Source organism: Astatotilapia calliptera, chromosome 4 (assembly GCF_964374335.1).
Source record: "Astatotilapia calliptera chromosome 4, fAstCal68.1, whole genome shotgun sequence".
NCBI classification, from domain to species: Eukaryota; Metazoa; Chordata; class Actinopteri; order Cichliformes; family Cichlidae; genus Astatotilapia; species Astatotilapia calliptera.
In genome coordinates, this window is record NC_137425.1 from 10,178,001 (window position 1) to 10,191,964 (window position 13,964).

The window sequence follows — 13,964 nt, forward strand, 5'->3', positions numbered from 1 at the left end:
AAAGAAAAACTTTTCTTTCTTATTCTCATTTAAAATGTCTGGCTGTTATTAAATAATTATCTGAATCTTACAACCAAAGTTTTTATCTGATGTAAAGTCAAAAGGAGCTTGCAAAGAAAAGCGTCTGGACTTCTCTAAATTACTTGAAGACGTTTCACCTCTCATCCGAGAAGCTTCTTCAGTTCTAAGGTCAAATGGTGGAGAGTCCCATACACCCTAGTGGGAGTAACCCCCCACAGAGGGACAAAAGGACCCCCTGATGATCCTCTAATCGCCTGAGCCAAGGTGTGAAACTGGGTGTGGGTCCCAATCAGCCAGAGTTTCGGGTGAGTTCATTGTGAAACCTGGCCCCACCTTATCATGCGAATTCCTGAGACCTTAGCCTACTGGTGAGAGGGACGTTGTTAGCTTTCCACATTCCGACACTTCAAAAGCTTCAGCAGCTTTCCGCTCAGCACAGCATCAGCACCACGGAGATACACGGATACATCCGTAGACTCGTGACAGAATTCACAATGCAATTTTGGGACTTTCAGCTTTATAGACCAATGTTTTATTTTCTGATCAAACCAGAAAGCTTTAATGAGCAGCTAGATTTGTCTCACATTAACTGGCTGAGTTAATGCCAGTTAATGCGACATCGAAGCAGCTGGAATCCATATCTGTGTGTGTTCATGGAGCTTGCATTTTCACCTGCTGGACATCACTACCTGACAAGTTTAACTGTCTTCAGAACATTGCAGAGGCCTTATTGACAGTATTTGGCTCTACATATCTGTGTGAGCCGGTTTTCTCCCACACGAAGAGTGTCCTCAGGTAGCCGTCTGAATGCTGGACACTCAGAGACCTTTGTATCTGAGTGGGAGACCAAAGATCACTTTAACATGTGTATCTCTGTATTAACAAAGATGCCACATTGGCTCAGTTTATTTTTCTTATCATTGTTGTGAGGAGACCATAAATAGCATTTGTATTTTCTGTTGTACAGTTCATTTGCTGTTATGGATAAAAAGTGTCTTTTTTTTGTTTCAAAATAGCTGATAACTATTCGCTGATAGCTGCTAACATCTGTGAATAAATATAGAACAAGTGGTTCTATATAGTGTGTAACTGTTAATATAGAGAGTTATTAAATTTTTTGCTAATGCAATCATATGGCACACTGACTTCTGAGGAAATTTTAGATAGCACTCGTCATCAGAAAGGTTGCCTACCCCTGCTATAGAGCAAAATTCACAGATGAATTCAAATAAAGTGACATTTTCACAGCGTTCTCTAACAGAGGCAGTTTTTTGTTTTGTTTTTTTCCTTTTTTTATTCACATGCGAAACATCACAAATTTACCTGTGTGCCTCTGAGCGCCTTCACCTGCTGCGCTTAAGTCAGAGAACTGTACATTTCAAATGCATGAGAGAAGTATGCTGAACGGTATATACAGGAAATATGTTGTGAACTAATTAGAAAACTTCACTTACAATTTAAGAGGGCTACACAACACTTTGCAAAAATGTAGAGGGGTGGGGGGGGGGAGAAGCCTGTCACTACCAGCAGGGGGCACTGTGGGTTTATGTGTGTGCATGTACTTGTCTCTGTGGCATCCAGCTGTCCATGGTTAGCATATACGCTTGTATGTATAAATGTAGCCCTTACAGTAAGGGCAGGTGTGTGTCACATCCTTGAGGTCATCAATCATACAGGGAATCAAGCAGCAGCCGAGATCACAGCTGTGAACGAGGAGCAGACAGACAGAAGATGAAGCGAAAATCAAACACCTGCTCATGATTGTACACGTTACGTACATTAAGCTCTCACAAAACAGTCACTGGGTCAAGAACATGGCAACACAGAAGCATGAAAAATACACCATCTGCTTATCTGCTCCAATCAGCACTTATGCAAAAGTTGAAGGTCACAGATGCCACAGTATACTGTTGTGCAAAATTTAAGATAGACACGATTAACAAGTTACTAAGTCAAGAACATATTATTGAAACACCATCTGTCTGAATGTTCAGGTAATATTTTATCTTCCAAAGTCCTTAAAAGGTGAGCTGGGAAGTAATGGACGCTATAGGGTATTTTATTTTATTTATATACTGCCAAATTACAACAACTGTTGTCTCAAGGTGTTTTATATTGGAAGGTAAAGTCCCTACAATAATCAAACGACAGCCTTCACTGTGGTGAATGTGGAAAGTAAAAACAGCTCCCTTTTAAAAGAAACCTGACAGAACCTCCAACCAGTCGTGGCAGGTAGCTGCCCCTCCTTGAGTCTGGGTATGCCAGAGGTTTTTTCCTGTTAAAAGGAAGTTTTTCCTTCCCACTGCTGACAAGTGTTTGCTCATGGGGGGGTTGTCTGATTGTTGTTTTTTTCTCTCTATTGTTGTGGGATCTTTACCTTAGAATAAAAGTGCTTTATTTGAGTATTTGCTGCTATATGAATAAAAGTGAAGTCTTTCACATTCCCTAACATGCTCAACTATGGACAAACCTGGGCGTGTCTGAGAGCAAGAGCACATGTGAGACTCCAGTGACAATTTAGTATCCAATAAGGGAGCTACTTCAACAACTTCCAACAAATGCAAAGCATTCTGAAAACTAGTAATAGTTAATCTAGCTAAAGCTGGAAACAACTTTCTTTTTTTACTATTTGAATCAAAAAAACAAAAAAAAAACAACCTCCCACCAATGAGCATAACCAGGCCACAAAGTATGAGACACTAGCAGCTGGTGATGTGTGACCTTTGTGTGACATATTTTTCAGCGTTATTATGTGCTGAAAAATATGTCACACATATATTATGTACAATATTCTGCAGTCTCCTGACAAGTTAAATGGTCAAGTTACTTTAGTTTTGTTGAAGTGTTGAGTAAACGTATAAAATAATTGCTTAACTTTCCAAAACACTACCTAGGCTACTTAATGCATCTAGTGTCAATAAAGTGAAACTTTGAATTAGAAAGTGTCTCCTCAAGTAAATTAGCTCAATGGAAATGCAGCAATATAACAACAATCAGTATTCTGTGATAATGACCGTTTTATATTGTCAGATATATGATTCTTGCAGATTTTCTTGACATAATTTATCATCCAGCTCTAGTTCTGTGTATTTAAAACTACTGTCACTTTTAGGCATTACTCATGTGTAAAAACAGCGAAAACCCACCACCAGATGTCTTTTCCAGGACCTACTTACCCTACAAAGAAGCAGAAGAGGCAGAAGAGTGTGTTCATGAGGCCGATGTCGTGGGAGATGCGGGTGACGATAGCCTGCTGACAGTGCGGACACACAGTCTGCACTGGTGAAGTCTGAAACATTTCACCCTGCAGAACGGTCACAGTGGTGGCTGCTCCTGGAGGAGCCAGGACGGTCGCTGTGTGACCTCCCATGTGGACAAAGTGACCAGGACCCGGGCCCATCTGTCCTGGCATCGGTTGAGGAAAGTGACCAGGTGGTGGTGGGTAGTGGCCACCTGCATTTAGACAAACCAATGAGAGTGGGCGAGCACAAGAACAGCAGTCATGATATTTAAGAAGATGAACCATAGCCTCAACAGTGACGTGAGCCAAAAGGAAAAATAGATTTACAAGCCAGTGAGCAATAAAATACTCTTTTTAGATCTTTTACATTTCCACATTATTAATTCAATTTTCTGGTTTCTACCAAACTAAACTGAAGCCAGATAAACTATTTTCAAGTAATGAAAGTTAACAAGCTGAAGCGTGTGTGGGGGGGGGGTGTACAGCTATTGCAGTTTGTACTGTGCATAGCTGTACACCATGTCGGGTCCAGAACCATGAACACTAACATGCCCTGACAGCTTTAGAAGACAGTCACATATTGTGGGAGTATGATGCTTCATTTCCTTATCTATATATGCAGATAGTCTGTCGCACCTTGTGGTGGTGGAGGCATAGGCATGGGCATTGGCATAGGCCCTTCCCCAGGGACATGTGGTGGTAGGAAGCCTGGCTGTGTGGCCTCATAGGGTGGTGGACCATAGTCTGGAGGTAGGGGTTGTCCCTGTGGAGGACCAGTCCTTACCGCTTCTGAAATAAAGCACACATTAAAAAGATGGCACTGGAGATAGCCCCGCACAAGTCTGACACAACAAACTGAAGTTTGTGGTCTGAAATAAATAACTGCAGTAGTACACGGCTGCAAGTGCATGACAACATGGGTGTTCACTTCACTGGTCATCTATGAAGCTTTCAAAGGTGAGACCATTATTTGCTGTGATTTACATTTACTGTTCTTCATCAATCTAGCAAATATTACAATGAAGTCTCTCAAGCTCAGTGAGTGCCCAAATTTCTCACATCAACTGTAGGGAAGTGGTCAAACTGCTTTTGAATTCTCTCAATGCACTCAAGAACTTCTCTTTTTCATTGGTTAGTATATCAGAGTAGGTAGGCTCCATAATGAGACCAAGCTGTAATAACTTAGAACTGAGTCAGACTGATATTACAAAAGGTACATTTTGACTAAATTATTCAAATCAGACTGGATTTAAAATGAGCAAATTACAATTTTTTTTCAACAGTTAAAACGGCCGCAGATGTACTTCCTCTTGAACTGAGGAAGTTTACCGAATCACTCACACTGAATGTAGAACATATGTCACCACCAGTACCACTACTGTAACATTCACAATCCTGTGTGTTCAGCTTTATTACCAGGTTGTCCATTTTTCTCCTGGATGAGGGGCGCACTGGGACCTCCGGGGTACGGAGGGGGAGGATCGCTGGACATACTGGCCGGATGTCTGAACTAGCAAATGGGTCGGACACGTGAGCTCCACTCACAACTCGACAGGTTGACTTCCCCCCCTGTGAGGAATAAAAAATGAGCACAGTTTGAGTCCCCTGGCTCATTACTCTCTGACACAGTCATAAAATGTTCCATCAACAGTCAGAGAGGCTAATGAAGGAGCTGATGTAACTGCTGATGTCAGTCTGCACATACTGTACCATAAGTTTCAGGGGAATTGAAAGATAGAGGTTTTAAGACATCTTAACGCTGGCAGTGTTAATCACATTTTCTTGGTTTATAGGAATACTGCCTGGCAATAAAACAGAAGTAAAAGCAAAACTGTTCATTTGAACATGAAAACAATATCATGATGGGTTTACATTTCATTTGCAACTAAAACCAAATTATTCAATTGCAGTCTTATAAACCAAGATAAAGCAGTAAAAACCATAAGATGACCAGAGTAAGTGTGATTACTGTGTGAAAACCTGGATGATCTTGAGTGCAGTAAAGAATGGTAAATGGACTGGTTCTTATATAGTGCTTTTCTACTCCGAGCGCTCAAAGTGCTTTATACATTCACCGATTCATGCCCAAGGATATTTGGCAGGAACCAACCTTCCGATTACCAGATGACCTGCTCTACACCTCCTGAGTGACAGCCACCAGTTAAGAAGAAGCCTTTAGCAAAAGCAATTCCAGGGAAGGCCTGGATTAAATGAAGAATGAAATGAACTGCTAGGTGTGAAAACTTCAACAGCAATACAATCGTGAGCTCCTCCATCCTTCCCCGGTGCTCAGGTTTCGGCAGGAAGCACCTCTTCTCTCTGCTTAAATAATGCAAATGGTGTCTGAATGTAAGGTGCAACAAATGCCTCGGAGAAGAACAACAATTTTGGGGGGAGATTTAAAAGTATGTATGTCCAGTGATGACAACTCCAAAGCACTAAGGCACAAGCAAAACCAAAGACTGTGTTATTGCATGGTGCTATAATTTGTTCTAAGGAAACACATCATTTGCATTTTCCACCTGTTAGGTCAGAGAAGTGAAAGTACTAACACAGAAAGAAGCAGGCTCTCACATCTATACATGAACCTCTACATACTTGAAAATATGTGTAATAGACTACACTACTGTTAATACAACAGACTCCTTAATTTTAAAGACTCTAAACGAAGTCTTTCTGATGAGGGAATGTCTACAAAACAGTCATGGTTTTTCCTAAATCTGGCTAAACATGTTTTAGCCTTCTGATAGGACTGCAATAAAAAAGCTGTTTATAACAATGGGCAAAAAAAATGCCAAAATTGAGACTTCTTTTAAGTACGTTATACAGATACTATGCCTCTACTAAATGTGGACGAATCGTGTAGGCCTGTTTTGAAACAGCACTGGCACGCCAACACCTCTGATCCAAAGATGTCTGTGTAAGATTGATTATAATATTTTAATTCTCACATAAACGGTGGCAAGTCCATAAAGTACCACTGGAATCTAGTACAAACAAAACCCACTGAAAAAAACTTCCTCCATCTGTTTTAGTCAAATGTGAACTGACTTCTTAAATATGTGAGCTTATCTGGAGAGGAAAAGAAAGGTGCTGCTACACAGAGACGAGTATACAGACAAAGGAGGTTTGTGTGGACTAGATCATTCCTCGCCGACCAAAGAAAGTGTTGAAATGTCTCTAGACTTCAGTTTGTTTTGATGTTGAAATGTCACTACCCTATATTTTTAAACTATGGGAGACCTTTTTATTCAAACTGATATAAACAGAAATGCCCACAAAATAAATAAAGATTGACTTTAAAGACCAGCGGTGCAAATTTTGAGCCTGTCCCAGTGATCTCCTGATATCATTTCAGCACATTCCTCAGTTATATTAAGGTGTTCAAAGCATATGATGCTAAAGAAGGTGTTTGCTAAGTGCAGAGGAGAAAAATAACAAAAGAAATTAAACTGCAGAAAAATTCTCCTTTGCCAGTTAGTCTTGTTAGCTGGGGTTTCAAATGTACCAAAATTGTATGTCTGTTTATTAACACATTATTTATCAAAAACATACATGCACACTAGTCGCTGTCAAATCAATAGCACAGATTAATTTCCGTTAGCAAATAAATACACTTATGTGCACAGCAAACCTCAAATGATTCTTTCTGAGTCAGAAACAAACCTCAATGCTAATACTAAATATGCTACAAACCCTACCTATTAAATGTAGGTCAATTATGTTAACTGACTCAGTGATGTTTCTTTGGGCTGAAAGCTGACTAACCAATGTGCTCATGTATCAATTTCTATAATGGCATCTACACTTATAAGCAGCAACAATAACAAGCTCCCCTAATAGAGCCACAACATACACTCCTGTATTTTGAGGCTGCATGCTAGCACTGGTGTAGTTCAGTCAGTTTGACATTTCTCTTTTCTCAATGTATTAAGGTGTTTTTTTGTGTATGTTTGTCTGTTTAGGTATTTTTTACAAGAAATACCAGACCTTACTTACTAGGGTATTTTACCATGGTAACGTATGCTGCAAACCTAACCTGCCTTGAACTAGGCTAAATTGCAGATTAGAGATCAACAGGTATGAAATGACTGCTGACAGACCAATGAGTTCTAGTGAAAACAAGGTCACCATTCCCAGAAGATCCCTTGGACATCTGTGCACAGACAGTTGAAGTGTCTAAAGTCTTTGATTTTCCTTGACAAGCAACAGCATTATTTTACCTTTGGTATTTTTTTCCTGCTGGCTGCAAGCAATTTCACAACAGTTTTAATGTACTCTGAGCACTAATGATCATATTTGATACTTCCTAAAGTTGTATCAAATTTGCACTAATTTGGCCTAATTTTCAGTTCAGCCTTTGTTATGTGTTTAATCCTTCATATTTTTCTTTTTTTTTAATCTTCCTATGTAAAGTCAGCCGTTTTGCAGCAAGTACACTTAGGTAAAACTGTGATTGGTCAGATACTGTTAGCAGCACCACTTTTTAAGCTGACTCAACTTGATAACCAGCTGTGACCTCTTACCGGTACTCTGATTGCCAATGTTTGAATCAAGAGAATGAAAAAAAAAAAAAAAAACTGGGTGTGTTAAACTTGCTTTGTAATAAAGGGCTAATACTACTGCTACTACTACTATTACTAATAGTTTTACCTGATATGACTGAAATTAGGGATTCCTCCAGAGAAGCCTGAGATCTGCCACACCCTGTAATATGAGCAAAATTCACCATTATTATTATTATTTTTATTATTAAAAATGTACAAGTTAAAAGAGTACATTATTAAGCCAACACTGTTATTAAAATTTACACTAAAATTTACAAAAACAAGTCAGTCTTTAGCAGTGAACTGAAATAAGACACTGCTGCTTACAATGCTGTAAGCCATTAATGAAACTGTTGTAAATAACTTGTTAACCTATAATATGTCACAAGCCTGTACATACTTATAGTTATAGCATATTCATAACATATCTTCACACCGTGTACATTGTAACATACCCATAATAGACCCATATTTTGTACCCTCCTACCTATAATAGACCAATTTTTGTAATATATCTATTGCCAAAGCACTTCTGGATAGATGCAAACTGCATTTCGTTGCCTTGTACTTGTGACATGTGCAATGACAATAAAGCTGAATTCTATTCTATTCTATTCTAAGATAAAAGCTGCAATCAGTTTTGCCAAAGTCACTTTTATATGCCCTTTACTTATCCGAGTTAAAAGTCTAATTAAGATTATAAACGTCTTTGTTAAGAGCAATTTTGCCAACAGGGCAGCAGAAATGACAACAAATATAACACAGTAGTTCTATGAAGACATTTGAAGTGGCCTGAAAGGATGGTTTGATTAGCATTTAGAATACACTGAAAATACAAATAATGTCATAAAGATACTTGCATAACAGCTATTTTTTTAATTAACTATATAACCCGTTTGTAAATCCTGTTGACTACAGCCCATTTACCGATATAAACAATGATAATGGTCATTTAAAAAAAAAACGATTCAAACGTTAACTATCACTTCCTCAGGTTGGTAATTTCACAACCAACGAGAAGAAATAACTATATTATAACTAATATATACATATATGTGTGTCTGTATGTGTGTGTATGTGTTTCTTTTTTTAAGGCTGAAATTTGGATTCTTCTTGTGTCCAGAGCAAACAAAAAACAAAAGTGAAAAGAAAACTTATACGTGATCGCAATAACAAGTACTAACTTCGGTGCCTCCACAAACCAAATATCTAAGTTTACTGCTCCCAACTTATTGCGACAGTTTTCCCAGATAAGCAACTAGCCAGCTAGCTGGTGTTTTTTAATAATCCTGTATCGGATAATCCTGCTCAAATCTACTTGCACAACTAACCATGAATAACTTAGTTACGTAAGTGAGGCCAGAGGAAGCCAGCGGCGATGTTAATTTAAATTGGTGCTTGGATTTAATACATGTGGTAGGGTAGCTAGCTAACTGAGAGGCAATGCGGAGTGATGTGAACGGTAAAATAAGCCGTTGCATTCGTTATTTCTACAACATCTCTGCAATTTTAAAAAAAATACGAAAAAGAAAGAAAGAAAGGAAACCCGTGAAGGACAGCCGGCAGGGAGTGTTTTCCTGTCAGCCGTTGAGGTCATCTTAAAGACAGCGATGTGTTTGTTTAGTTAAAGCATGTCTGTTTGGGTAGCAGTGGTTAGCTGGCTATAGCTAGCGTCGCCATTCGTGACACAGAAACGACCTCGTAAAAAGAAAAAAAAAAGAGATGCGGACAGAAACGGTTAAGGAGTGAAGACCCGGAGGGCTGTGGAGAAGAAAACCGTCTCCGGTCACGACTCTTTAACGGGGCAACTGTCAGTATGCTGAATGCCAGATTACCTGGTTGTAGATGAGACGCCAGCCCGCTGCGTGAAGTTGCTTGACGTTAGCAGCTCCGTCCCTCCTGAGGAGAGTCAACACCCGTCGAGATGGATTTACACCTGACGTCATTAATCAGGAGTTACAAGAGCTGCTGCTCAAAACTTCTACGTCACATTCCGCTCGTTTCCTTTTGTTTAAGTAAAATACGAATTAACTTCTTATCCTGTAAATAACACGACAAAAATAAAACTATATTAAACAATAGCATGTAAACAACCATTACTTTTTTACATTTTTATTATATAATTATTTAGAGCATTAAATATGATTACAATATTTTTACGACATCGCATACTTTAGAAAGTGGAACTCCAGCATTATATTCATTGTTTATATGTATTAGTCAAAGCCTATATAGCTTTTTTGTGTGATTTGGAGATCAATCTACCGCTTGCCAGAAGATTCCAGTTGAAACTAATAGCTGACCTTCGAGTGTTTAAAATCGTTGTTTACTGGCCTCCTGCGGTCGAACTGGAGAACTGCAACGTTAGTCAATTAGTCAACGTAGACAATGTTAGTGTCAGTGAAGGCATAATGGAAAGACAATGGCAATGCTGTAAAAAAATAAATAAATAAACCGCACCATTGTTGTTTAGTGAGCTAGTCTTTTTTATTATGAATTATATATTCAACATCATATTTATTATGTTTTAGCTTTATTATTCTGTCGCCAGCTATTCAGAGTCAGAGCTGGCCCAAGGTGCCTAGACCATCACCTCCAACCAACCCTCAGCACTACAAATATTAACTTTAGTTAATAGTGCTAATAGTAGTCCTTGCTTAACCATTTCTGCCTTGTACAATAACCATTATCATAACCATTCCTGTACCATAACCATTATTATTATTGTTGTTGTTGTTATAGATTATCGTTATGGTGGCTTATTAGTGTGGTGAGAGGTAATTAAATAAACCCTGCAGACAATGAATTTATGAAGTATTAATTTAAACATAAAATATAAGGATATCTGTGTACAGTCTCACAGTTTTATCAATATGTCTCTAAGTTTTGTGTTTGAACACATTAAAGAAATGCTGACAAAAAGTGATTTTTATATATCACATCATTACGCATTTAATCTAATTTACCCTAATGCATTTTTAATACACTTTTATTGGGCCCAACCAAGGTACTGTAATTTTAGGGTTACAGTTTCATAAACATTTAAAGATCTGGACATATATATATTTAAACTTCCAAATATATATAGAGATAGACTGATTACACTATTCACTAGGGCAGGCAATATGGCCAAAAATATTTATCACAATATACATTTGAAAATTTGCAATAACAATATAACTGACAATATAATTGACACGAGACAAAATACTTTACAACTCCCAACTTTATTAGTGCAAAAAAAGAAAAAAAAACATCAATGTATTTTCACTTAAACAAGCAGCTGTTTAAGTGAAAATTTAACAGTGAAAATACAAATTCCTTGCTGGCAGTTTAACCAAAAGGCATTTCCAGTGAAAATGGGCTGACATATCCTGAGCATAACCATGTATAATATCCACAAAACTTAAAAAGAGGTTATACACACACACACACACACAATATGGTAATATTATGTTGAAGCACAGCGAGGTTCCTGACTACGATAGCCATAATGCTCTGACAATCCATCAAGCGGTGCGGGTTTGTAGCTTAGCAAAGTCGTACTAAAACTTTTTTTTTTTTTTTTTTTGAGCACCAGTGTACCACACAAAATCGTTTCGAGGTCAGTAAGCACAACCAGAATTCATACATAAGAATTATAAGGGGCAGTGTCAATTTTTTCAGAAAATCAAAGGATTTAAAGAGCAACTTATTTTCCCAAAACCACGGTAATAACAACGGCCTGCTAGCATGCTCTAGCAAAAATTGTGCTTTGGTGTGTATCTGACGGACAAAAGCCAAACCAGTTCCACACCACTGAAGTTGCACCATTTTAACAAACCAATTCTGGTTCATCTGTTTCATTCAACGCCCTTCTCATTCTCGGTCATTATGCTTTTTCTGCCATGTGCGTATGAAAACAAAGGCACTGCACATGCGCGTTTTACCCATATTGTATCGCGATATTTATCGTTGCCTAACATTATATCGGTATTACCGTGAAAGGTATGATATGGCCCAGCCCTACTATTCACTATTATTCTGCTGTGCTTTGATCTTTTATGACCTCTGATGTCCTTTAGCACCAAAAAGGTTGAGAACTGAACCAGCTTGTATCATTTCTGTACTATGCTACATTCTTGTAGAGGTCTGTCTGTGTATCAGATAGTTACAACAAGATGTGGTAGAAGATGAAGCAAGTGGAAATATCAAGGAAAATTAAAGTTGCTCTGACAGTGGTGAAAAATATGAGGAGAAGAGAGAGTGTGTTTAAAGATAAAGTCAATGTATTCTCTTTTTCTTATATAAATCAGGGTTGCACTGAAGGTGGAGCCTATCCCAGTTGTCACAGGGCAACAGGTGATATTATATAAAGCTCTGAATAGGAAATTACTATATATGAACCAGTCCATTTAACTTGCAAATTCCATCTATATCCATCCATTTTCTTCCACTTATGGGGGCAGCAGCCTAATCGGAGAATGCCAGACCTCCCTCTCCCCGGCCACCTCCTCAAGCCTTTCCAGTGCACCACCACTCAGTTCAGTTCAATTCAATTTTATTTATATAACGCCAAATCACAACAACAGTCGCCTCAAGGCGCTTTTGAATTGTAAGGTAGACCCTACAATAAACCTAAATATACCTAAATCTTTCAGCTTGGGGCAGGAAGTTGTCCCTGACATAGAGTGGTGACTCCATCCTTTTTCCAGCTGAGGACCAAATTATGAACAGAATGTGTGATAAAGGGCAGCCCTGGTGGACTCCAACACCCACCAGAAACAGTATGCAGACAAAAGCTCATGCTTTTGTCTGCATACTGCATTCGATCATTATTCATCTCATGGTTGAATAATGATCGAATGGCCTGACACCCCATACTCCGGAACACCTCCCATAAGACACTTCGAGGGAAACCCATGTAGACTGGTTGGGCAATCTCCCATGCCCTCTCAAGTATCCTAAAGAGGGTGAAGCTGGTTCAGTGTTCTGCGACCGGGACAAAAACTGCATTGTTCCTCCTGTATCTGAGGTTTGACTAACGGATGGGCTCTCCTTTCGAGCACCCTGGCAAGACTTTCTTGGGGAGGCTGAGGAGTGTGATCCTCCTATAGTTGGAACACACCCTCCGGTCCCCTTTCTTGAAGATAGGAACCACCACCCAGGTCTGGTAATCAGGAGTTACAACCCCTGATCTCCACACAACATTGTAGAGGTGTGCCGACCAAGACAGCTCAACAACAGCTAGAGCCTTCAGGAACCCAGGCCTAACCTCATCCACCCCGGGAGCCCTGTCACTAAGAAGTTATTTAACTGCATCAGTGGCGTAACCCCCAGAGATAGACAAGTTGTCTCCCTTGTCCCCATATGCTGCTACCTTTACAGAAGATGTGTCAGTGGGATTAAGGTGGTCCTCAAAGTATTCCTTCCAAAGCCCGACAATGTCTTCCTTCAAAGTCAGCAGCGTCTGGACTTCTTTAGGGTTCACAAGAAACTTAAAGAAGTCCAGACGCTTTTCTTTCCAAGCTCCTTTGACTACGATGACGTGGAGCACTGAGAACCTCCACAGGTATACACAATGTAGGTAAAGTACCACTTCCCCTTCTGAGTCGCCTGATGGTTTGCCAGAATCTCTTCAAGGCAGTCCAAAAGTGTTTTTCCATGGCCTCTCCGAACTCCTTCCACACTCGAGTTTTTACTTCAACCACTGCTCGAGCTGTGTTCCTCTTGGCCTGTCGGTACCTATCAGCTGCCTCTGAAGTCCCACAGGCTAACAAAGCCCAATAAGACTCCTTCTTCAGCCTGATGGTTCCCTGTTTCCCTGCAGCTTCAGTGCAGCAGTTTTAGCAATGGAGGCCCAACCACCAGACGTTTGCCCCTCGCTGGGCCTGACTCCAGGGTCCCGAGAGGGTAACCAGTAACCCTATCCCAGGCAGGAACAGTTCCCTTGATCTTCTGCTTATAGGGGTTTTTGAATCCCTCTTTGGTCCCTCACCCAGGATCACTTTGGAGACCCTGCCAGGGGACAAAAAGTCCCCAACAACACACTGTGCTGCCATGTTATAAAGAAAAAGTTAAATAAAACACTTTTGATGGGAGAGATTTTTAAGCTGACAAGAGTGGTGATAATCAGTGAGCAGCATTATGCCTTGTCATCGTTTATAATTTTTTTC

The 13,964-nt window shown here is 39.5% G+C and overlaps 1 protein-coding gene across 1 annotated transcript; it reads right to left on the reverse strand.

Moving 5' to 3' along the window:
• Nucleotides 1-1,288: 1,288 nt before the first annotated feature.
• cdip1 (cell death-inducing p53 target 1) lies at nt 1,289-9,766 on the reverse strand. The gene is made up of 6 exons (XM_026164518.2): nt 9,645-9,766; nt 7,916-7,969; nt 4,679-4,831; nt 3,899-4,051; nt 3,198-3,474; nt 1,289-1,724 (listed from the first exon to the last, which is right to left on the reverse strand). Exons 3-6 carry the CDS (start codon nt 4,752-4,754, stop codon nt 1,613-1,615), a joined length of 618 nt encoding a protein of 205 aa, XP_026020303.1. The 5' UTR covers nt 4,755-4,831; nt 7,916-7,969; nt 9,645-9,766; the 3' UTR covers nt 1,289-1,612.
• Nucleotides 9,767-13,964: the final 4,198 nt, after the last annotated feature.

Excerpts from the sequence above, each read along its gene's own strand:
- cdip1 (XM_026164518.2), bottom strand. The coding sequence starts at position 4,754 with ATGTCCAGCGATCCTCCCCCTCCGTACCCCGGAGGTCCCAGTGCGCCC. Across the intron at positions 4,052-4,678 it reads GGAGAAAAATGGACAACCTG|AAGCGGTAAGGACTGGTCCT; the intron begins GTAATAAAGCTG and ends GCTTTATTTCAG. Across the intron at positions 1,725-3,197 it reads CTCTTCTGCTTCTTTGTAGG|CTGTGATCTCGGCTGCTGCT; the intron begins GTAAGTAGGTCC and ends CCTCGTTCACAG.